Source organism: Felis catus, chromosome B4 (assembly GCF_018350175.1).
Source record: "Felis catus isolate Fca126 chromosome B4, F.catus_Fca126_mat1.0, whole genome shotgun sequence".
Taxonomy (NCBI): Eukaryota; Metazoa; Chordata; class Mammalia; order Carnivora; family Felidae; genus Felis; species Felis catus.
Window position 1 is genome coordinate 5,706,441 of NC_058374.1, and position 23,614 is coordinate 5,730,054.

The window sequence follows — 23,614 nt, forward strand, 5'->3', positions numbered from 1 at the left end:
CGAGGGATTTCTCCATAGCATGCAGTGCTGTTTGATAGCATTTTACCCATACCCACGGTAGAACTTCTTTCAAAGTTGGAGTTAGTCCTCTTAAACCCTGCCACCATTTTATCAAGTGAGTGTCTGTCATATTCTAAATACTTCATTGTCATTTCAACAGTCTTCGCAGCGTCTTCACCCGGAGTAGACTCTATATCCAGAAACCACTTTCTTTGCTCCTCCCTGAGAAGCAACTCCTAACCTGCTCATGATTATCACGTGACTGTACCCATTCAGTCCCACCTTCAGGCTCCACTTCTGAGTCTAGTCCTCTCACTCTTTCCACCTCATCTCCAGTGACTTCCTCCACTGAGGTCATGAGCCTCTCACAGTCACACACTAGGGCTGGAACCAACTTCTCCCAAACTCCTGTGAGTGTTGATATTTCAACCTCTTCCCACGAATCATGAGTGTTCTTAATAGCATCTGGAATGGTGAATCCTTTCCAGAAAGTTTTCAATTTTCTTTGGCCAGATCCATCAGACGAATGGCAGCAATAGCCTCATGGAATGTATTCCTTAAATAATAAGACTTGACAGTTGAAATGACTCCTTGATCCATGGGCTGCAGCGTGGGAGTTGTGTCAGCAGCATGAGAACAACATTAATCTCATTGTCCATTTCCATCGGAGCTCTTGGGTGACCAGGTGCATTGTCAATAAGCAGTTATATTTTGAAAGGATTCCTTTTTTCTGAACAGTAGGTCTCAACAGTGGGCTTAAAATACTCAGTAAACATGTTGTAAACAGATGTGCTGTCACCCAGGTTTTGTTGTTACATTTATAGAGCATAGGCAGAGTAGATTTAGCATAATTCTTAAGGGTCCTACAATTTTTAAATATTTTTAAAAATTTTTTTAAGTTTGAGAGAGAGACAGAGACAGAGACAGAGCATGAGCTGGGGAGGAGCAGAGAAAGAGGGAGACACAGAATCCAAAGCAGGCTCCAGGCTCTGAGCTGTCAGCACAGAGCCTGACACAAGACTCAAACTCACAAATTGTGAGATCATGACCTGAGCCGAAGCTGATGCTTAAGTGACTGAGCCATCCAGGCACCCCTAGAAGACTCTGCAGTCTTAAATGTGAAAGTAATTAATAACAGCTTCAAAACACATTAGCAGCTGAAAGGAGAAATAAATCTACAATGATTGGAATGCAGTCCCTCTCTCCTATCTCAGTAACTGATAGAACAATTAGACCAAAAAAAAATCAATATTAAGACCACAGAAGGCTGAAAATACTACCAACCAACTAGACCTAATCGATGTTGATAGAATGCTCCATCTGACAAAAGGATAATACACATGCTTTACAAATGCACGTGGGACATGCCACCAAGATAGGTCATTTTCTGGGTCAGAAAAAAAAAAGATTTTATTATTAACCTCAATAAATGTAAAAGGATTCATACCATACTCTCTATAGTCTCTGACCACAACATAATTTAAGTGGAAATCGTTAACAGAAAGATACCTGAAAATTCTGAAATATTTGGAAATTCAAAATATTTCCAAATGATCTATGGGTCTAGGAAGAAGACACAAGATGAGATAGAAATGTGTAACTAAGTGATATGAAAATACAGCATTTCAAAATGTGTGAGATGCAGCTAATGTGGAGCTTGGAGGGAAACTTATATAGACTTGGAGGCACTTATATAGAGTGCCTGTATTAAAGAGAAAGAAAGAGGAGTGCCTGGGTGGCTCAGTCAGTTAAGCACCAGACTTCAGCTCGGTCGTGATCTCACGGTTTGTGGGTTCAAGCCCTGCACCGGGCTCTGTGCTGACAGCCTGGAGCCTGCTTCAGATTCTGTGTCTTCCTCTCTCTCTCTGCGCCTCTCCTGCTCGCTCTCTCTTTCTCAAAAATAACTAAATATTTAAAAACTAAATAAAAAAGAGAAAGAAAAATCTCAATTTGATTATCTCAACTTCCACTTAAAGGAAGGAAAAAATAGGGCAAATAAAAGTAAAAGTAAACAGAATCAAGGAAATAATAAAGTTATCAGCAAATCATTGAAATTGAAGCAGAAAACCAATAGAGAAAATCAAGGACAATAATAGGTAGTTTTTAAAAACAAGGAGTAAAGTTGATAAACCTATAGCCAGACTGATTTTTTAAGTGACAAAATAGATAAATTACTGACAATATGAATTAAAAAATACATGTCACTACAGATGCCACAGACATTGAAAGGATAATTAGAAATATTAAGAGCAACAATTTGGTAACTTACATGAAATGAATAAATTCAATGAAAGACAGAAACTGCCAAAAATCACCCCAAGAAGAAATACAGAACCTGAATATACCTACATTTATCAAAGGAAGTTAGTTAAACACCTTCCCACAAAGAAAACTCCAGGCACTGATGACTTCAACAAAGTTCTACCATTACCCTGATACTACATGAGCAAAAGCATTACAAGAAAAGAAAATTGAGAAGCATGTTTTTCACCAAGTCAATGCACAAATTCTTCATAAAATATTATGATAGGGAAAGATAGGATTCAGCAGGCAGAAAGGGAGAGGCTAGGACTTGAAGTTCCCTGCATGGGGAAAAACACATATTTCAAAACATTCCTTCTGGGGAACATCTGACCTGGAGCAAAGTCCCCCAGGCATAAAGTCCTGTTAAGAATGTGACAGACACCACTTACTCCCCCTCAGGTTTTCCTCAGGAATTTGACAAATAAAGGACCTGACTAAAAATAAGTAGACAATAAAAGGCATGACCCACAAGGACGGTATGGCCCTAGACCACCGCTGATACAATGGAAATGAGCCAGTCAAAAATGAATGATGAGGCATTTAGAGTCAGCTAGCCAATAACAGTAGAACCTGAGAAGAAACAGGGGAAGGAGAGGGGCTGACCGAACCCTGTGAAACAAAGCCCCTTATCTATAGTCCCCTCTCTGTGAAGAGAGCCATCACACTGTTCTTACTTTCTGATTTTATACTCTAATAAAATTCTTGCCTGCTGCTCACTTTATTCTGTGTCCACCTCTTCATTCTTCCAAGCAGGGAGACAATGAACCCCAGGTATTGAGGTAAAGAATCCTGCAACAATATCAGTGTGAGAAATAAGCCCACTGACCCAATCAAAGGAGGGACGAGGAGACTCAGAGCACAGTGAGGTGAGGCTTCTTTAGTCAACATTCTTGCAAGAGCAGGTGTCTGCACACTCCAGGCAGTTACAGCAGACAATTTATCTCCTAGCATCCAAGTCCCTCCCCTGCTTCCTCATTGGCTCCTAACACACAAACCCCTCCCCTGATTCCTCATTGGCTCCTAGCACACAAGTCCCTCCTCTGGCTCCCCATTGGCTGATACTACAGAGCTTACAGCCTTACCTGGATGTCGCCCGTACCCACGTAAGGCAAACAGTAGTCTGATTGGGGGCACCTGGGTGGCTCAGTCCTTTGAGCTTCTGACTTTGCCTCCGGTCATGATCTCAGGGTTCGTGAGTTGGACCCCTGCATCTGGCTTGCTACTGTCAGCAAGGAGCCCAATTCAGATCTCTGTCCCCCTCTCTCTTTGTCCCTCCCCACTGGTTCTCTCTCTCTCTCTCTCTCTCTCTCTCTCTCTCTCTCTCTCTCTCTCTCTCTCCCTCTCTCTTTCTTTCTTTCTAACTTTCTCTTTCTTTCCAGTACATAAAATAATGATGAATCTTACAATTGATAGCATCTTGGATTTAATGAAAAATGGTGATATCTTCTGATATCCAAAATAGGATTAACATTTTTAGCTGATAAATACTTTATATAATGAATTTTGAGCAACGCACACACCCAAACCTCTATCAAGTCATAGGGAATTTTCAATACTCCAGAAAGATCTCTGATGTCCCTTCCCAGTCAGTTCTGACACACACCCCCATCCCTGCAACACCATTCTGATTTCCTTGATCATACATTAGTTTGCCTGTTCTCAAATCATCTAAATATAATCATACAGTGTATGGTCCTTTGTGTCTAGCTTCTTTTGCTCAGCATAGTGTTTTTTGAAGTTTATCTTGTTTATATCAGTGTTTTGTTTCTTTTTATTGGGGGGGGGGGTAGGATTCCATTATTGTATATACAATCTGTTCTCTCTCCTATTGATGGACATTGAGTTGTTCCCAGTTTTTGGTAATTATGAATAAGCTGCTATGAACATTGTGTAAAAACACTATGTGTGTGTATGTATTGTGTGTATATATATATTTATACATGTATACATACAAATGTGTATATTGTATGCATATTTATAATGTATCTTTATATAAATTATATATGCATGTCTATATATATTACATATGTATATACATATGTATGTTTTTGTCTCTATGAATTTATATAGATAAATATCTATAAATTCATAGAGAATATACTTATATATATTTTTATAAATTTCCCTTAGAATTATTCTAGGAATAAAAGTTCTGAGTTAAATTGTAGGAGTGCATTCAAGCTTTAAATTTTTTTTTATTTTTTTAATGTTTTATTTATTTTTGAGAGAGAGACAGAGTGTGTATGGGGGAGGGGCAGAGAGAGAGGGAGACACAGAATCTGAAGCAGGTTTCAGGCTCTGAGCTGTCAGCACAGAGCCTGATGCAGGGCTCACACCCATGAACCATGAGATCATGACGTGAGCCGAAGTATGATGCTTAACTGACTGAGCCACCCATGCACACCATAAATAGCTGATCTTGATTCGTTATTATCATCACTAATGTTGATAATTTTCATAGCCACCACTCATTGAGTGCTTTCTAGATGTCAAAGACATTAAATTTTTTTCATACAGACATTTCATTCAGGCATCGAAGAAGTGAATACCTACACTTTACAAATGCAGACATGGAATATCAGGAAGTTACATCAATTTTTGTAAAACAAAAACACTTTTTCTTGTGTGCTTCACAAACTATCCCAAAAAGGATTTTGGAGTGAAAGATTAAATAGGGTTTTGGCCAGGTTATGTTCTTGAGAAAGAATTACCAGCCATTCCCTGTCTAGCATATTGTTAAGTTTGGTGGCTAGCTTTTTAGAATTTTATTTATTTATTTATTGTTTATTTTTTGCTTTTTAGAGTTTTATATGTGAAGTGCAGACACCATGAACTGGGCGAGGGGGAATGTCTGTCCCTTTCTTGTCCAGGACCTGGTGAGGCAAAGGTAGGTAGAGAGGGAGGCAGGTCACGATGGGGTCAGATGTGGGGGATTCTGAGGAAAGAAGGCCGGCTGCCTTCTCAGTTGGGGCTTATGTAAGCTGTGCCTCCCGATCTGTCCCCACACCAGCGTGAGGCACAGCCATATGCACCCCCACCCCCCCACCCTCCCCCAACCCAGGCTGTCATGTTTCAGGAGCAAAGAGACTCTGCAGTCGGGACGCAGAAGTTCGTCACAGTCTGGCCGGGAATCTTTCCAGCGGGCTGAGTGTCGTGAGGGAAGCCTAGACAGCTTAGGTGGGTCTCAGAGCCCCCAGAATGGTCTCTGAAGCTTGTCAGGACAGAGGGGAATCCAGGTCCGCAGGGAGGAGACATCGGGGTGGGGGTCACACCTAGAAAGTTAGGGGCCCAATTCATGACCCGCACAGCTGCAGCTGAAAATTCCAGCTGGGCAATCATTACGGGGGTCTGGAGAAAGCAGAGGGTGGATTTTGGGGACCCTGACTCTTTCCCATGGCTGTGAAGTTGAATGAGCCTGCAAACCATCTTTGGGCAAGAAGCCGAGAGAGGATATTTGAGACACTGAGCATTTTTATTAAAAAGAGGATGAACACTGCCCACAGGAATTGTTTAAATTGGATAGGATATTTTGTTTACTTTGTTTTAACTCTCCTGCCAACTAGTGGGTGAGGCTGATTCATTATGGATTAAATACCGGGGCACCTGGTGGCTCAGTTGGTTGAGCAACCTACTTCGGCTCAGGTCATGGTCTCGCGGTTCGTGAGTTCGAGCCCTGCATTGGGCTCGCTGCTGTGAGCACAGAACCCACTTTGGATCCTCTGTCCCCCTCTGTCTGCCCCCCCCCCCCGCTCACTCTCTCTCTCAAAAAAAAAATAAACAAAAGCTACAATTTCTATGTACCTCTGCATGGTAGCGCATCAATCAGAATCAGGCAGGTTGGGCTTCGGTGGCAAACAGTCATTACCTATTAGTGGCTTGTAACAATACAAGTTTGTTTCTTATTCAAGCTACATTTATCACAGTTTGCCTAAGACCCTGCTCTGGGATTTCACACTGCGATCCAGGCTCACAGAAAAGCTTCTACGTGGAAACTTGCTGTTGCAAGACAGGTGCTCTCTCTCAAAGTTTCATTCAGCACAGATGTGGGAGAGAGGCACATCACATTTTGCTTTTAATTCCAGTTAACATACAGTGTTACATTAGTTTCAGATGAATGATACAGTGATTCAGCAACTGCAGACGTTATCAGTGACACATCATTATAAGTGTACTCTTAATTCCCTTCACGTATTTGACCCATCTCCCTGCCTATCTCCTCTCTGGTAACCATCAGTTTATTCTCTATCGTTAAAGGATCTGTTTTTTGGTTGTCTTCTATTTTCTGGGTTCGTTTGTTTTCTTAAATTCCACATATGAGTGAAATCATATGATGTTTGTCTTTCTCTGATTTATTTCACTTGGCATAATACCCCTTAGATCCATCTATGTTGTTGCAAATGGCAAGATTTTATTCTTTTTTATGGCTGAGTAATATTCCGTTGTGTGTGTGTGTGTGTGTGTGTGTGTGTGTGTGTGTATATATATATATATATATATATATATATATATATATATATGCGCCACACCTTCCTTATCCAATTCATCTATCAATGGACACTTGGGCTGCTTCTGTAATTTGGCTATTGTAAGTAATGCCATGATAAACATCGAAGTGCGTATATCTTTTCTAATTAGTGTTTTTTATTATTTGGGTAAATACCCAGTAGTGGAATTGCTGGATCATAGAGTAATCTTATTTTTAATTTTTCGAGGAGCCTCCATGCTGTTTTCCATTGTGGCTGTACCAGTTTGCATTCCCACTGACAGTTCACGAGGGTTCTTTTTTCTTTTCTTTTTTTTTTCTTTTTAAAAATTTATGTATTTATTTAGAGAGAGGAGATAGAGACAGACAGACAGACAGGGTGTGAGCCCGGGAGGGGCAGAGAGAGAGAGAGTCACAGATCAGAAGCGGGCTCCAGACTCTGAGCTGTCAGCACAGAGCCTGACTCAGGGCTAGAGCTCATGAACTGCGAGATTATGACCTGAGCCGAAGTCAGACACTTAACCGACTGAGGCACCCAGGTGCCCCTAAATATACTTTTTTGAGTGTTTTTTTTTTTTCCTGACTGGATGTTGTGTTTTGTCAAATGCTTTTTCTGCATCTACTGAGATGATCATGTTTTTTATCCTTTCTTTTGTTAATGGGGTATATCATGTTGATGGCTTTGCAAATGTTGAACCACCCTTGCATCCCAGGAATAAATCTCACTTGATTGTGGTGAATGATATTTTTAATGTATTTTTGGATTAAGTTTGCCAATATGTGTTGATTTTTGCATCTCAAAAATATTGGCCTGTAGTTTTCTCTCTCTCTCTCTCTCTCTCCGTGTGTGTGTGTGTGTGTGTGTGTGTGTGTGTGTGTGTGTGTGTGTTTTCGGTAGTATCTTTATCTGGTTTTGGTATCGGAATAATGCTGGCCTCATAGAAAGAATTTAGAAGCATTCCTTCCTCTTCTATTTTTGGAATAGCTTGAGAATAGGTATTAACTCTTCTTTAAATGTTTGGTAGAATTCACCTGTGAAGCCACCTGGTCCTGGGCTTTTGTTTATTGTTTTGGTTTGTTTGTTTGTTTTTGATTACTGATTCAATTTCATTGCTGATAATTGGTCTGTTCAAATTTTCTATTTCTTCCTGATTTGCTTTTGGAAGGTTTTATGGTTCTAGGAATTGATCCATTTCTTCTAGGTTGTGCAGTTTGTTGGCATATAATTTTTCATAATATTCTCTTATAACCCTTTATATGTCTGTGGTGTCTGTTATTTCTCTTCTTTCATTTCTGATTTTATTTGAGTCCTCTCTCTCTCTCTCTCTCTCTCTCTCTCTCTCTCTCTCTCTCTTTGATGAGTCTGGCTAAAGGCTTACCAATTTTGCTGATATTTTCAAAGAACCAGTCTTAGTTTCATTGATCTGTTCTATTGTATTTTTAGCTTCTATTTTGTTTATATCTGTTCTAATCTTTATTTCCTTCTATCTACTGGTTTTGGGTTTTGTTTGTCCTTCTTTTTCTAGCTCCTATAGGTGTAAGGTTAGGTTGTCTATTTGAGATTTTTCTTGTTTCTTGAAGTAGGCCTGTATCGCTATAACCTTCCCTCTTAGAACAGCTTTTATTGCATTCCAAAGATTTTGGACTATTGTGTCTTCATTTTCATTTGTCTCCATGTATTTTTTTAAATTTCCCCTTTGATTTCTTGGCTGACCCATTTAATGTTTAGTAGCATGTTATTTAACCTCTGTGTATTTGTGTTTTTTCCAGATTGTGTGTGTGTGTGTGTGTGTGTGTGTGTGCGCGCATGGTTGATTTCTAGTTTCATAGCATTGTGGTCAGAAAAGCTATATGGTATGACTTCAATCTTTTAAGTTTTTTAAAAAAGTTTATTATTTATTTATTTATTTATTTAGAGTGCAAGTAGGGGAGGGGCAGAGAGAGAGAGAGGAAGAGAGAGAGAGAGAGAATCCTAAGCAGGCTCTGCATTGCCAGCACAGAGGCTTGAACCCATGAACCACAAGATCATGACCTGAGCTGAAACCAAAGGTTGGACACAGACTGAGCCACCCAGGCATCCTTTAATCTTTTTTAATTTGTTGAAGCTTGTTTTGTGGCCTAACAGGTAATCTATTCTGGATAATGTTCCATGAGCACTTGAAAAGCATATGTATTCTATTTTAGGACAGAGTGTTCTGAATATATCTGTTAGATCTGTCTGGTCCAATGTGCCATTCAAAGCCACTATTTCCTCGTTAACTTTCTGTTTGGATGATCTATTCATTGATGTAAGTAGGATGTTAAAGTCCCCTCCTATTACTGTGTTACTATCAGTTACTTCCTGATGTTTATTATGAGCTGCTTTGTTTTTGGGTGCTTTCATATTGGGTGTATACATGTTTATAATTATTATGTCTTCTTGTTGGACTGTTCCTTTTATGATGATATATATATATAGCATCCTTCTTTTTCTCTTGTTATTTTTGCCTTGAAGTCTATTTTGTCTGATATTAGTATTCTACCCGAGGTTTCTTTTCACTTCCATTTGCAAGATAAATGCTTTTCCATTCCTTCACTTTCAATCTCCATGTGTCTTTAGGTCTGAAATGAGTCTCTTGTAGGCAACATACAGATGGGTCTTGCTTTTTTATCCATTCCATAATCCTATATCTTTTGATTGGAGCTTATAGTCCATGTACATTCCAAGTAACTATTGATATTTTTGTATTTAGTGCCATTTTGTTATTCTTCTTTTAAGTTTGTTTTTGTAGTTTCTTGCTATTCCTTTCTTCTCTTGCTCTCTTCTCTCCTGGTTTGCTGGATTTCTTATATACTTGGATTTCTTTATTTTTTGCATATCTATTACTAGTTTTTCATTTGTGATTTCCATTAGGGTTATATACAACATCTTATGCATATAGCAGTCTATATAAAGTTGGTAGCTTCAGTTTGAACCCATTCTAAAAGCACTAAATTTTTACTCCCTCACCTCTACATTTTAGGTATATGGTATCATATACCTATGATAAAAATCCTTGACTGATTTTTATAGATATATTTAATTTTACTGCTTTTGTGCTTCCTACTTTTATTACTCCTGCTCGTGGTTATTCCTTACCACTCAAAGAAGCCCCTTTAACATTTCTTGTGAGGCTGGTTTAGTGGTGATGAATTCTTTAATTTTGTTTGTCTGGGAAGCTCTTTATCACTCCATCTATTCTGAATGGTAGCCTTATTGGATAGAAGATTCTTGATTTCAGGGTTTTTTCTTTTAGCACTTTGAATATATCATGCTATTCCCTTCTGGCCTGCAAAGTTCTGCTGAGGAGTCTGCTGATAGGGCTCCCGGGTGGCTCAGTCAGTGAGGCTTCTAACTCTTGATTTTGGCTTAGGTCATGATCTCAAGGTTCTTGGGATTGAGGGCTCTGTGCTGACAGCTTGAGATTCCTTCTCTCTCCCTCTCTCTCTCTGCCCCTCTCTTGCTTGCTCTCTCTCTCTCTCTCAAAGTAAATAAGTAAACTTTACAAAAAAATCTGCTGATAGCCTTATAGGGTTTCCTTTGTAGATAACTGTTTTCTCTTGATGCTTTTAAAATTCTTTATCAACTACTTTTTGCCACTTTAAATATTGTGTCTTGGTGTGGATCTCATTGGGTGGATTTTGTTGGGGGCTCTCTGTGCCTCCCAGATCTGGGTTTCTGTTTCCTTCCCCAGATTTGGGAAGTTTTCAGCAGTTATTTCTTCAAACAAATTGTCTCCTTTTCTCTCTCTTCTCCTTGTGGGACCTATAATGTGAATGTTATTACACTTGATGGTGTTGCTGAGTTCCCTTAATCTATTTTCATTTATTATTATTGTTTTTTCTCCTGTTCAGCTTTTTTTAGCTTTCCATTACTTTTTCCTTCAGATCACTGATCCTTTCTTCTGCTTCCAGTCTACTAGTCTACTATTTATTCCTTGTAGTATATTTCTTTTTTTTTTAATGTTTATTTGAGAGAGAGATTGACAGAGTGTGAGCAGGGGAAGGGCAGGGAGGGGGAGACACAGAATATGAAGCAAGCTGCAGGCTCTGAACTGTCAGCACAGAGTCTGATGCCGGGTTCCAGCTCCCTAACCGCAAGATCATGACCTGAACTGAAATCAGACGCTCAACCAACTGAGCCACCCAGGTTCTCCCCCTGTAGTATATTTCTAATTTCAGTTATTGTGTTCTTTATTTCTGATTGGTTCTTTTTAATCTCTTTGTTTGGGGTCTCACTGAGGTCCTCCACTCTTTTCTCAAGTTGAGTGAGTATCTTTATGATCATTACTGATGAGGGAACATAAGGCAAGCTGACACCCCACAAACCGCTACCCCCCAACCCCAGGTGCCATATTCCTCAGGCTCTGTGGAGGTTGCCCAAGAACAAAGGAAAGGACAGAAAACAAATGATTAAACTGATAATCGCCATCAGTTTATAAATATCTTATCAATAGCCTAATTTCCAGGAACTCCCTACTGTCTTAATGTTAATGCTTTGCTTGAAGGAAAAACAACCTTGACAATAGCTAGGGCTCCAGTAATCTGTGAGTCTTTAGCATATGGAAAACCCTTTAAGAAACTTCCTCTTGACTTTACCTCCCCAACTCCACAGTAGATAACCACTCGCTCTTCACAACTCCAGTGCAGCTCTTTCTGCCCATTAGTCCTGTCCCTGTGCTTTAACAAAATCACCTTTTTTTGCACCAAAGACATCGTCAAGAATTCTTCCTTGGCCATTGGCTCCGAACCACCGCTCCCCCCACCACTCCAAAACCCCATCAATTACTTTAAATTCTTTATCAAACATATCGCTCATCTGTGTTTCCTTTAGCTCTCTTGCTGTGACTTTGTCCTGTTCTTTCATTTGGGACATATTTTCCTATCTGCTTATTTTGTATAACCCTCTATACCTGTGTCTATGTGTTAGAAAGTCAGCTACATATCGTGCTCTTGAAAGTAGTGTCCTTATGAAGAAGAGGTCCTTTAATGCCCTGCAGTGCAGTGTCCCCTGTTCCCCAGAAGCTGGAACTTCAGGGGTGTCTCCCACGTGTGTCGTCCGTGTCCTGCTGTTGTGGCTGAGCCACGTTTGCCTTCAGTCCCGTTGTCTGCAGTGGCTCTCTGCCATTTTGTGGGCAGGGTTTGGTCCCTGTGTTGTTGGTGGGCCAGTCTGGGCCACCTTGGACTTGAGCTTAGTCAGGCCATCATTTGCCAGAGCCGTGGTAACCCAGAGCTGCAGGGGTTCTCCCCCTGTCGTCCCGAGAAGCTTTCATTGGTGGGTGGGCTTGTAGTCAGACCAGACGTCTTCCCGGAGTCCACTGCTGGGGCTGCAGTTGAGTTGGTGGGCATGGTTGTCTTCCCCTCTCCCTTGGGCAGGTAGCACCTTGGAGCGGTGCTGGGTCCTGTCTGGGCTGTTTGCACACTACCAGGCCTGTGGTGCCGTTTTGGATGGACTCATGTGAAAAGCGTGTTGTTGGGGGGCTGGGGGTGGATCCACAGAAAAACACAGGTGTGGGGCATGTGGGGGGGGGGGCTGCAGCACAGGAAAATGCTGCCCAGGCTGGGATGCAGGGGGCAGGTCTGCAAAAGGATGTGGGGGTGGGGCAAGCCGTTGGCAAACTGAGTGGGGAGTGTTTGGGCTGTGCTATTTCCCACAGGTGTCCCTGTATCTAGGTTAGTGGGGGTGGGGTGGAAATGGTACCCTCCAGCTATTTTTCCTTCTTTTTTGTTTTAATGTTTGTTTTTATTTTTGAGAGAGAGACAGAATGTGAGTGGGGGAGGGGCAGAGAGAGGGAGACGCAGAACCCGAAGCAGGCTCCAGGCTCCGAGCTGTCAGCACAGAGCCCGACACGGGGCTCGAACTCACAAACTGCAAGATCATAACCTGAGCCCAAGTCGGATGCTTAACTGACTGAGCCACCCAGGCGCCTAGCTCTTTTATTCTTGGAGAAGTCTTCCAAAGATCCCTGCCTCTTTAAGACATGCTCTGAGATTAGTAAATACATCTCCTTCCCATATGTTTTTCAAACTGCTGCTTCTATGCTGTATCTTAGCAGGGGTATTTGTTGTGCTGTCTCTTTAAGGGCAGGGACTCAGTTTCCTATCACCCTCTGGCTCTTCCAGAGCTGAGCCTGCTGATTTTTAAAGTTCTACATGTTAAGTCCCACTGATTGTAAGAATTCATGAAGTTAGGCTCCTCTGGTTTTCAGAGCCTAATTTTATGGGGATTTGTCTCCCCAGTGCGGGTCCCTCAGGTCTGGGGTGCCTGTTGTGGGGTCTGCTCCTCTCCCCTGTCTGCACCCACAGCATCCCTGACTCCTACAGACAGTCCTGTGGGTCTGGTTGGCTCCTGACCTCGTGTCTGCCCTTCCTGCCCTCTTCAATGCAGACTCTTCTCCACATTTAGCTGTGGAGAGTTTGTTGTGCTAGTCTTTGGGGTGTTTTCTGGGTGATTTACACTGACGTGGGTGCTATCTAGGTGTATCCATGGGATGAGGTGAGCCCAGGATCCTCCTACTCTGCCATCTTCCCCAGAAGTTGGATCCAGATTCTTTTGGTGTTGCCTTGGGCATCGTTTAGAACATACAGGACATGCTGTTACTACATTAACCAAGACACTATACTTTAAGGGCATTTTGAAATTTCTGGCAATAGGTTATATTACCTGGGCATTGCAGTGGCCACTCTTAGTATGCACCCAAGTCAGTAGCTAGGGCTCATACCTGAGCTAAGGCATCAGCTTCCTGATTGCCAGGGCGTGTCTGTTATGAACTCGGACGTGAAAAACAGTCAAGATGCCTTAGACTCTTGCAGATGGACCCAAATGTCTTTCCATATACATCCTGGCCCCACAAGGGTTTATTCACGATCACCCACCCCTCTGCTTTCCACTGTCCAAGTCACAGGGTCAGTCCCTTTAGAGCAGCCCACCCAGCTGTCAGTGCAACGGGCCGTGGGTGCAATGGGCCAGGGTTCATGGGTGACCACCAGCCAGACCGCTCTGAGCTCAGCCCCCTGGCCGCTGCACTGGCTGCCGTGTGAGAGGGGAGCTCCTGTTCTGTGGGGGCAGCTCAGGTTTCTGTCCCCTTCCAGAGCTGGGACTCAAGTCCCAGGGGCACAATCTCCTGTCTCTGCCACAGTGCCTGACCATATCTTCCAGAGTCACAGACGCATCTAACTCACACGGCAGCCCTGCTCAGGAACTGCCCACAGCTTTAATCTGTTTTACTAGTTTTGCCCTCTCAAGGTGGCTTGCTACTCTGATCCCATGTCCCACGTGTGCCCTCTCTTTGCCAGGCAGCGTAAGGGACAGGAACACTGTGCCTGGTGGGGAAGCAAAGTCCACTAACCACACCCCCCCCCCCCAAATCCCTAGGACAGCCTGCACCTCTCTCATGTTCCCAGAGGCCAGGTAAGCTTGCACCTTATTAATCCCAGCTTTTGGGACAACAGGTGTTTTACCTGGCCAGATGACACCCAACACCGTACTACAGTGAATGGGCCTTGAATTTTCTGTGGGTTCAATGCTCATCCTCTGTCTCAGAGATGCTCCAGCAAAGCCTGCAGGATGTCCTGCATCAGAAGCAAGTCTTCACATGGTAACGTTATATCATCCATGTAATGGGCCCATTTCACTGATGTGGGGAGAATAGGAACAGGTACCCCAGTACTACCCCATGCATATGGATGGGCTGTGCAGGTAGCCTTGGGGGACTGCTGGGAAGGTTTGTTATTATATCTCCCACATGAAGGCAAATCGATCTTAGTTATTAGAAACTTGTCAGGAAGGCTTTGCAAGAATGCTTTTTGCCAAAGCATCAGATAAAACAGTAAGTGTCTGCAAATGACAAAAGACGTACAAATGGCCATGGTTCTAGACCTGGCTGTACTAGGTTATAGATGGTTATAGATCATGGTTATACTAGGACATATCAGAGTTCGGGGAATTTCATACAAATATACCCTAAAAAAGTTTAGTATCACTTCCTCTTTGACAGAGCTTCTCATGAAATTGAACATATAATCAGAAGTGACATAGTTGTAAACAACTTGGCTTTTCCAACAGAGAAGACTTAGTTTCTTAAGTAATCAAAGACCTGATAAAGACAAAACACGGAGCCTTTGTTTCCCAGGTAGGTTACATCAAAGGTAAAGAAAAGCCTTTGTTTACAATTTCTTAAGAAAAGCAAGCCAATAATCAAAGAAAACTTTATCCCTTCAAGAGAAAGAAATTTTGTTTTTCTAATTTTGTACCAGTGTACTTTTGATAGTATAACTCTGTTTTCTTTTTAGCTTATGTAAGTCTATTTTATTCATAGCTCAGCTAATCATAGCTTGACTACATATAAAACTTCTTTTTTAATATTTCTTTTCCACAGACCTCCAACTTTCTATATCAGTGCTTTCATTCCCAATCTCTAGCCAATAACCGGGTACCCAATTCCACAGCTAAAGCCTTTAACTGGTATCTGTGACCTTTTGGAGGGTGTGCACTGGATTCTGGGAATTCCTACAGTAATCTGCATTTTGAAAAAGCCTCCCTCTCCCTTGGGGCACCTGGGTGGCTCAGTCGGTGAAGCAGCCAATTCTTGATTTCAGCTCAGGTGGTGATTGCGTAGCTCCTGAGTTCAAGCCCTGCGTCGAGCCCCACACCGGGCTCTGGGCTGAGCGCACAGTCTGCTTGGGATTCTCTCTCTCCCTCTCTCTTCCCCTCCCCTGATTGTGTGCTCTTTCTCTCTCTCAAAATAAATAAATAAACTTAACGCCCCCCTTTCTTTTCTTCAGTCTCAGTGAGCAATGTTTTGGTTACCTCTTGGGGTGTTCACATTTCAAAGACAGGACAAGACTTACAACTTTAGGGGACAGAGCAAGAATGTAAATTTTCCCCTGGGTGTTTTGGGGTCATTGCAATTTAAAAACAATTTTCTTTCTTATTAGGGGTCAGACGGCTTGGGGCATTTTATCCATTTTCTCATCAATTACCATAGCATCCTTCTCTTCACTCTTATCCCTTTCTCCCGGATTTCATCTCTCAGCATCCTACTCAGGCTCTGTCAACAAGTGTCCCGATCTTAATCCAAAGCATCTGGAGCCCTCTTAGCTTTGTAAAAGGGCGCTATTATCCTGCTCTCCCACCTTGTCTGCTCACCCCGAAGCCAGTAGGCTAGTGGGCACCCGCACATCCTTCCCTGATTGTTCTCGCTTTCTGACTCGAGGTGGGCACTGGTGGCCAGCAGAACTGTCTGCGGCAGAGGCCAGCTCACTGCACAGCCTTGCACATCTAGTCTCCACCCAGTGCACTGTGTGCGGTTTGTCAAGCAAGCCCCTGAAAGCAGCCGGTGTTTTCAGGGCACCCCAGCCTCGTGTGGCAGTCCATAAGCACCCGACTCACATGGAGCTCACTGACCAACCCAGGATTTTCCTGCGATGTCTCATTCCCACGACCCATTTCTCCCATTTCCTGGCTGGCTCACCTGTTGCTGGTTTGCAGCCTCTTCTGGTGTTTCTCCAGTGAAATGTGAATCCCGCCTCCAGGCTGGCGGAGGGCAGGAAGAGACTGGAAAGAAAAAGGCAGCCCAGTCCAGGCTGGCAGGTGGCAGTTTGAATAAGCAAGGGAATTTACATATGAGACTTGGCTGGGATGGCGGCAAGACAGGTGGATCTCCACACACACCCACCACATCTTAAGAGTTTATAGAGGAGCCTTAAGTAGGTGCAGATGTTTTCAACACCACATCACAGTCTCAAGGCTGTGTCCTTGGAGCAACTTCCCAGAGGCAGAAAGGCAAGTGGAATCCACATTCCAAGGACAGAGGAGGGGCTGAGGAGCCTCCAATCACTTGGGTCCAACTTGCAAGTCAACTGGCATTCCTGTCTTCTCAGTGACCTCCCCCCACGCCAGCTCAACACCACCCCCCCCCCCCCCCCAGTGCAGTTCATTCCAGACCTTACTGCCGCAGCTCAGATAGCGAGTCCCAGTTTCTTCTGGACAACCTAGCACATTGTCAATGGAAGAACGTCAAAGACATCTTTCTACGCCCTTAAAAATTCCTGTATGCCAGTGCCACAAATCCATTGTCCACACTTTTTCTCCCATTCCCATGACTGAGTTTTGACCTGGCTCTTCTGAAGCTTCCTAATGGTATGGCTGATGTGACCGTTGAGGATATTCTTCAATAGAATAATACTTGCTGTGAGCAAAGTCACAAAGAAAAGGGTCAACATCCATTCTCCCTTCTCTTGGTAATGACCTACTTTTCACTCAGGTCTTACTCTTCTGTTCACTCCAGGCAACTCATGAGGGCTGTTGTTTCTCCTCTTGGTTCTAGAGGTAGGGTACGTGGCTCAGGCTAGGGAAATAAGGACCATCTTACATCCTCTGGCCACAGTGCCGATGTGAGGCCCCACTTGAACCACTCAGACCAGAGAAACCCTTGGCTTCTTTTCTTGCCCCCCTCAGATGGGCTGGAGCTGCATAATTTCCTTTCCCATGTGGAAGGCTAGAGCAGGTCAGGGTTGGGTATTTCTGTTCCCTCCAGTTGGTTAGGTTCTAGTAAAACCCAAGAAAGTTGGGAGAATAGTTTCTCCTGAGGACAGGCCTTGGTAAGGTATTTCAAAATGGTTCCTTTCTTCCTTCTCCTGCCAAAAGCGTGAGGGGGCTTTTCTCTGATCTTCACCCTGAGAACCTTGGATGTCTTCTGGAGGTAAAACTTATGGAAGTCCAGGCAGGGCTCCAAGGACTTGTCTGCACTGGTCCTCCAACAGTCCGTCAGTTTGGCACTAGCCCAGTGTCTGCTCCTGGTACACTGTGATTCACTGTTCCCGCCTCTCTGTTCAATTTGCCGGTAGAGGTTTGGCCAGATTTCAACTGTCTGATGGATCTAAGAAGAGTTGCCGATTTTCACTTTGTTCAGGACTTTCTCTTTGGGAGGAGGGGAGTGATGGCTTCCGAGTTCCTTCTATGTCAGACTGGAAACTGGGAGCCATAATGATTACTTTTAAATAAGAACACATCTGTGTTTCAGGGGTGCCTGGGTGGCTCGGTTGGTTAAACGTCTGACTTTTGATTTCGACTCAGGTCATGATCTCATGGTTTGTAAGTCTGAGCCCTGCATTGAGCTCTGTGCTGACAGCCTGGAGCCTGCTTAGGATTCTCTGTCTCCCTCTCTCTCTGCCCCTCCCCAACTTGTGCTCTTCCCCCCCCACCCCCCCCCCGGCTAAAAAAAGAACACATTTGTGCTTTAAAACCTAGTTACTTGAAAATTATAAGCCAACAACACAACTGATGCAAAGATCTATCACTGTACACGGTCAATAAGTCAGAAAACCCACCACAAGTTACACTGATTATGATGAGCACATTTGGGGGGCCATCACACACATCCCTTATATGAAAAGTACTAACAATAATTTATAATTTAGCTGAAAGAATGCCAATCAAAAACCAAAACCGACCCAAGATGGTCCTAGTAATTTATCAGTAACAGCATTCTTCCTGGAAGCAATGCAAATTTCACATTTTCAATAGAATACTGAGAGTCTTCAGGAAACTTTAGTAATATATTAATTTTAGTTTAAAAAATTCAGGGTCTTGTAAATAACTCACTTAATAGAATATTAGAAAGTAAACCACCATAAAAACTTCAGGTAGACCCTGGTCCTCTACTGTGAGCTGAGAACTGTTCTTGGGGGATCATGAATGGAACCAGTGATGAGCAAATATTCTGGTCGCAGGATCTCTTTTTTTGTTTCTTTTAATTGAGGCGAATGAAATTCACATAATCATAAAAAGTGTACCCTTCAGTGGCACTTAGCATATTCACAGATTGTTGAGTAAAACATTAGATAATCACTCCCCAGCCACAGTTAACTACTAACTTACTTTTTGTCTCCCTGGATCTGCCTACTTGGTCTGGATATATTATATAAAAGGAGTCATACAACATGTGACCTTTTGTATCAGGCTTCTTTCACTTAACATAGTGTTTCTTTTTTTTGTCGTTAAAGTTTATTTTATTTATTTTGAGAGACAAAGAGACAGCGTGAGCGAGGGAGGGGCCGAGAGAGAGGGAGGGAGAGAGAGAATCTCAAGTAGGCTCCACACTGTCAGAGCAAAGCCCAATGCAGGACTTGATCCCACGAACCATGAGATCATGACCTGAGCCGAAATCAAGAGTCGGATGCTCAACTGACTCAGCCACCTAGGCGCCCCTTATCATAATGTTTCTGAAGCTCACCCACACTGTACCATGTATCAATACTTTATTCTTTTTTATGGCTGAGTAACATTGCAGTGTATGGATAGACCACGGTTTGCTTATCCATTTATTATTCATGGGCACTTGGGTTGTTTCCACCTCTTGGCTATTTGGTTATCATGCTGTTATAAATAGTCATGTACAAATTTCTGTGTGGACATAGGTTTTCATCTCTTGTGGGTATCCGCCCAGGAGTGGAATTGCCGGGTCATGTGGTAGCCGTATGTTAAAAGTTTTGAACTACCTAACTAATTTGGAAGTAAATTTTAAAAAATAAAAAATAAAATAAAATAAAAAGTTTTGAGGAACTACCAATCTGCTTTCCACAGTGGCTGCACCATTTTACATTTCTGCCAGCCAAGTATGAGGATTCCTATTTCTCCACATCCTTGTCGACATTTGTTATTCTTTTTGCTTAAAGTCATCTTAGTGGGCATGACGTGGTATCTCAGTGTGGTTTTGATTTGCCTTAATGGAATGACCAATGGTGATGCACTTGCTAACTATTTGTCAGGACCTTGGTATGTTATTAAAAAACATTGAGGCCCAAAGAGCTTTAATCCATGTCGTTATAGCTAGTGATACCATATTTAGACACTAAATTAAATTTAAAAAATATTATTTATTAGTTCTCTTGTAAACAATAGGAATAAGTTCATTATATGTCAACATCAGGGCAATGACATCATCACATATCATGTAGTTTCTGGAAAACTCCACCATACACTTATAAGAGAATGAGCATGGAAAAGGTAAATCACATGTTAATTATTATAAAAAAAATTGATCTCCTAGATCTCCCTCCCCAAAATGAGTAATGATAATTCAGTTTTACTCAAGATAAATAACACTAAAAAAAGTTTTGTTTTTTTTCTGGCCTGGGATTTCTCTCAACTCAGAAAACATGTACTTGGGGGAAGGGAGGATGTGGACACTGAAATCAAGATCGTTTTTGTTAGTCACAGAAAGGGCAGAAAATGGTTCCGTAATCTGGCTATGGATTTGCTGATGCCTGCCCGCATTTTTAAATAACACTTTTTGGCCTTTCGGAAATGAAAACTGGATGCTTTTTGAACCTTTCATTAATCTCCTTGATCATGTGATTTTTGAGAGTGGGTGGGCATGGAGATTTATAACCCGGTGGTTCTCAAAGTGAGGTCCCCAGACCAGCAGCAGCACCTGGAACTTGTCAGAAGAGGACATCTTTGGGCCCCGCCCCAGACCTGCTCCTCAGAAACCCGACATGGGCCTTCTGTGGTCCAACAGGGCCTCCAGGTGGTTCTGATTTGCTAACCGATTTGCTAACAGTTTGAGGACAACTGGGGTGACCTTTCCCACGTTACACTCTGTCAGCATGATCTCCCTCCCTGCTTTGCACTTCCTTCTTCTTTCCTTCCGCCCATAAACATTGGATGTTTTAAGCCCTTGTCAGTGTTTTTATGACACTGATTTGGAAATGTAGACATTCACACATTATGCATCTGTCTCTAAACATCACATTCATGCAGACCAAATTCAGAGAATCATTTATAACAGTCCCACAGAAACTAAATCTTAAAGGGGCGTGTTAGTAATATTCAGGTAGAGCTTTGTCATGGATACAGTTCATCACCTGGGACTTAGATTACCCTTCTTTTCCAGCACACCTCCAGTAAAATCCTTTTAAATACAGAAGCTCCGTGATCCCAAGGGCTCGGTTGCCCTCTGTTGGTGTTACCCAAAGATTACTATGCCATGGCTTCTGTTTAGAAATTCACAATTGAAGAAGGTCCAGTGGAAGGAGGCTAGCTTAGAGAACAGAGCTAAGGACAAAAAGATTCAGAGTTACCAGTTCAGAGTTCTTGGAAGGTGTTCATTATGGAATGTGGCCAGGAGAATGGGCTAATCACCCAGAAGCTGGGACAGGGATCTGCATCAATCAATGGAGAGTCCAATTACATGGGGTAAGGAGTGTGTGTGCGTGTGTGTGTGTGTGTGTCTATTTATATTCTATGCTAGGGTTTTCCTTGGGATTTCTAAACTGGGAAGTATGGATGAAATGAACATGAAGCTACTTTTCTTTAACCTGTATATGGTATGGAGAGAGTCCCCTGGTGCTCAAGCTTCAATGAACATGTAGACATGAAAATAAGACCTAGAGTTCTGGTTGTCCCTCCCTGTTCCTCCAATGACCTTAGAATTGCTGCCCAGAAGCAGGTCGAATTCACTCATTGGCACTAGAGAGCTGGCTTTGTAATGAGGTTGCAGGCGCCTGGGGCTCTGGCATGTGGCTTCCGAGTTTTCCAAAGCCCAGGAGATCTCACAGGAGATGCGTCTTGGGTGAGTGTTCAACTTCTTTGATTCTGCCTGTGCTCCGCGATTTCTGTGAGGTGTTCTTGGCTTCTTAGCACTCCTGGTTTTCTAGATTGTTCTTCTACTCTTCCTCCTGTGGCGATATAGCTATGTCACAGTCATAGGTGTAATACTGCACCAAGAAAAATGTGATCCCTACCCTAAGCCGACATGGGTAGAGCATTCAACATAAGCCCCCGTTGACCTGCTAACTTAAAGTTCCACCCCCAGATCCTGTTACCTTCCCATATTTCAGATCCTGAACTCTGACCTCAAGGCCTCTCCATGCCTCTGGAAGCCCAAACCGGCTGCCCCATGGTCCTTACAGCATGGTAGTTCCATCATTGTTCGGTGAGCAGATCTGAGAAACAGCCCAGGGGAACCCTTCCATTCCCTTGTCAGCCAGAGCTGGGCAGTCACAGGTGCTGAGGCTAAGTGGGTCTCAGGGAATGGACTCCAGGATGGGGTCTGCTTTGCTGCTGACCCCCAAGGGGTGTCCTGCTCTTTGTATTTCGTCCTGGTGTATAGTGGCTAAGGGTCCCATTGTCACACTCAAAAACCTGGGGTCATCCCTGGGCCATCTGTCTTCCTTAACCCTCATTTCCAGCCACCTGGAAAATCCTGATAATTTGACCCCCTTATATATCTCTTGATTCTTTTCCTCCTTTTTAACAGGTGCCCACTGACCTAGCTCATGTTCACATTGTCTCTCGTGTGGATTTATCCCATCATAACATAATCAAGCTGCCACCATGATTACTTGGTCCCTTAAATCTAGCCTATCTTGTAGACAGACTGTTCAAAGGGCCGGTGCTACCATTTTCCCCATAGGTAAAGCTGCCGTGTCTCTCTGTTGGCCCCAGGATAGGGTCCGAGCCCCTCAGTCTGACCCAATCTTCCACAACGTGGTCACTGTCCATCTGTAACAGCACCACATGCCTCGCATCCTGGTGTTCAGAACTGCTCGACTTCTCCTGGACGTCGTCATGCCCTTTCACTTCGCCTTACCTGTCCCCACGCTCCCCCTGCTTGGTATCATCTCCTGCCTTTCTTCATCTGGCCATAGGCACCATCAACTCTAAAAACCTTGCTGGCACCCCCATGTAGGGTTAAGTGTCCTTTCTCTTTGTTCCTATAACATCCACTCTTGGGCTTTAAGAAAATGTATTTGAGGGGCGCCTGGGTGGCTCAGTCTGTTGAGCATCTGACTTCGGCTCAGTTCATGATCTCACAGTCCGTGAGTTCGAAGCCCCGAGTCAGGCTCTGTGCTGACAGGTCAGAGCCTGGAGCATGCTTCAGATTCTGTGTTTCCCTCTCTCTCTCTGCCCCTACTGCACTCACACTCTCTGTCTGTCTGTCTGTCTCTCTCTGTCAAAAATAAATAAACATTAAAAAATTAAAAAAAAAGAAATTGTATTTGAAATCTGTATTTTCCCCCCTCTTCTCCTCTACTAGTCTGTAAGCTCCTTAGAGTGGGGGCCATTTGTATTCACCTTTGGGCCCCGAGGAAGTGCTTGGCACAGAGCGGATATTCTTGTAATAGTTTTTTTTTTTTTCTAATTGAGATAGGATTGACATGTAACATTGTGTAAGTTTAGAGTGTACAACATGTTTGTATATTTTAATATGTCATATTTATATATTGCAACATGATTACCACCATAGTTAGCAGACGCCTCCATCATGTCACATAATTATCATTCCTTTTCTGCAGTGAGAACATCTAAGATCTAGTCTCTTAGCAGCTTTGAAGTATATAATATTGTTGACTGTAATCTCTATGCTGTGCGCTTGATCCCCAGAACTTACTCATCTTCTAATTGCAAGTTTATGCCCTTTCACCAACATCTATATACAAGATATTCTATAATTATTTTTTGAACTATATGGAGGACAGTAGGTGCAGAAAAGGGATAATAATAGTAACTAACTGTGCTAAGTGAGTCTCATGAATTGAAAACTCCTAGTTTCTATGTTTTGCATCTGTGTCATCCAATAGAGTAGCCACAGTAAGCACTATTAAACACTTGCCATGTGGCTAGTGTAACTGATGAACTGAATTTTAATTGTATTTAATCTATTTGAGTCTAAACTTAAATATCCACATATGGCTGGTGGCTACTGTATAGGACGGTACAGTCCTAGACTTTCACCAGCCCTTACTTAGTCCACAGGAACATCTGACTAGTTCCTACCTCGCTCACAGCTCCCATGGAGCAAG

General features: G+C 42.9%; 2 protein-coding genes across 5 annotated transcripts in view; one reads left to right on the top strand and one right to left on the bottom strand.

Annotated features, from left to right (window-relative positions):
* Positions 1-23,614, top strand: part of FBH1 (F-box DNA helicase 1) — a 217,617-nt gene that overhangs the window by 140,348 nt on the left and 53,655 nt on the right. The gene's annotated exons all lie outside the window — the stretch shown is intronic.
* IL2RA (interleukin 2 receptor subunit alpha) overlaps positions 19,665-23,614 on the bottom strand; it is a 55,612-nt gene continuing 51,662 nt past the window's right edge. Inside the window, exon 8 of one of the 2 annotated variants that reach the window (XM_019833862.3) lies at positions 19,665-21,487. In XM_019833862.3, the coding sequence (XP_019689421.1) occupies positions 21,463-21,487 (25 nt within the window). In that variant the 3' untranslated portion in view covers positions 19,665-21,462. 2 annotated transcript variants of the gene reach the window in all.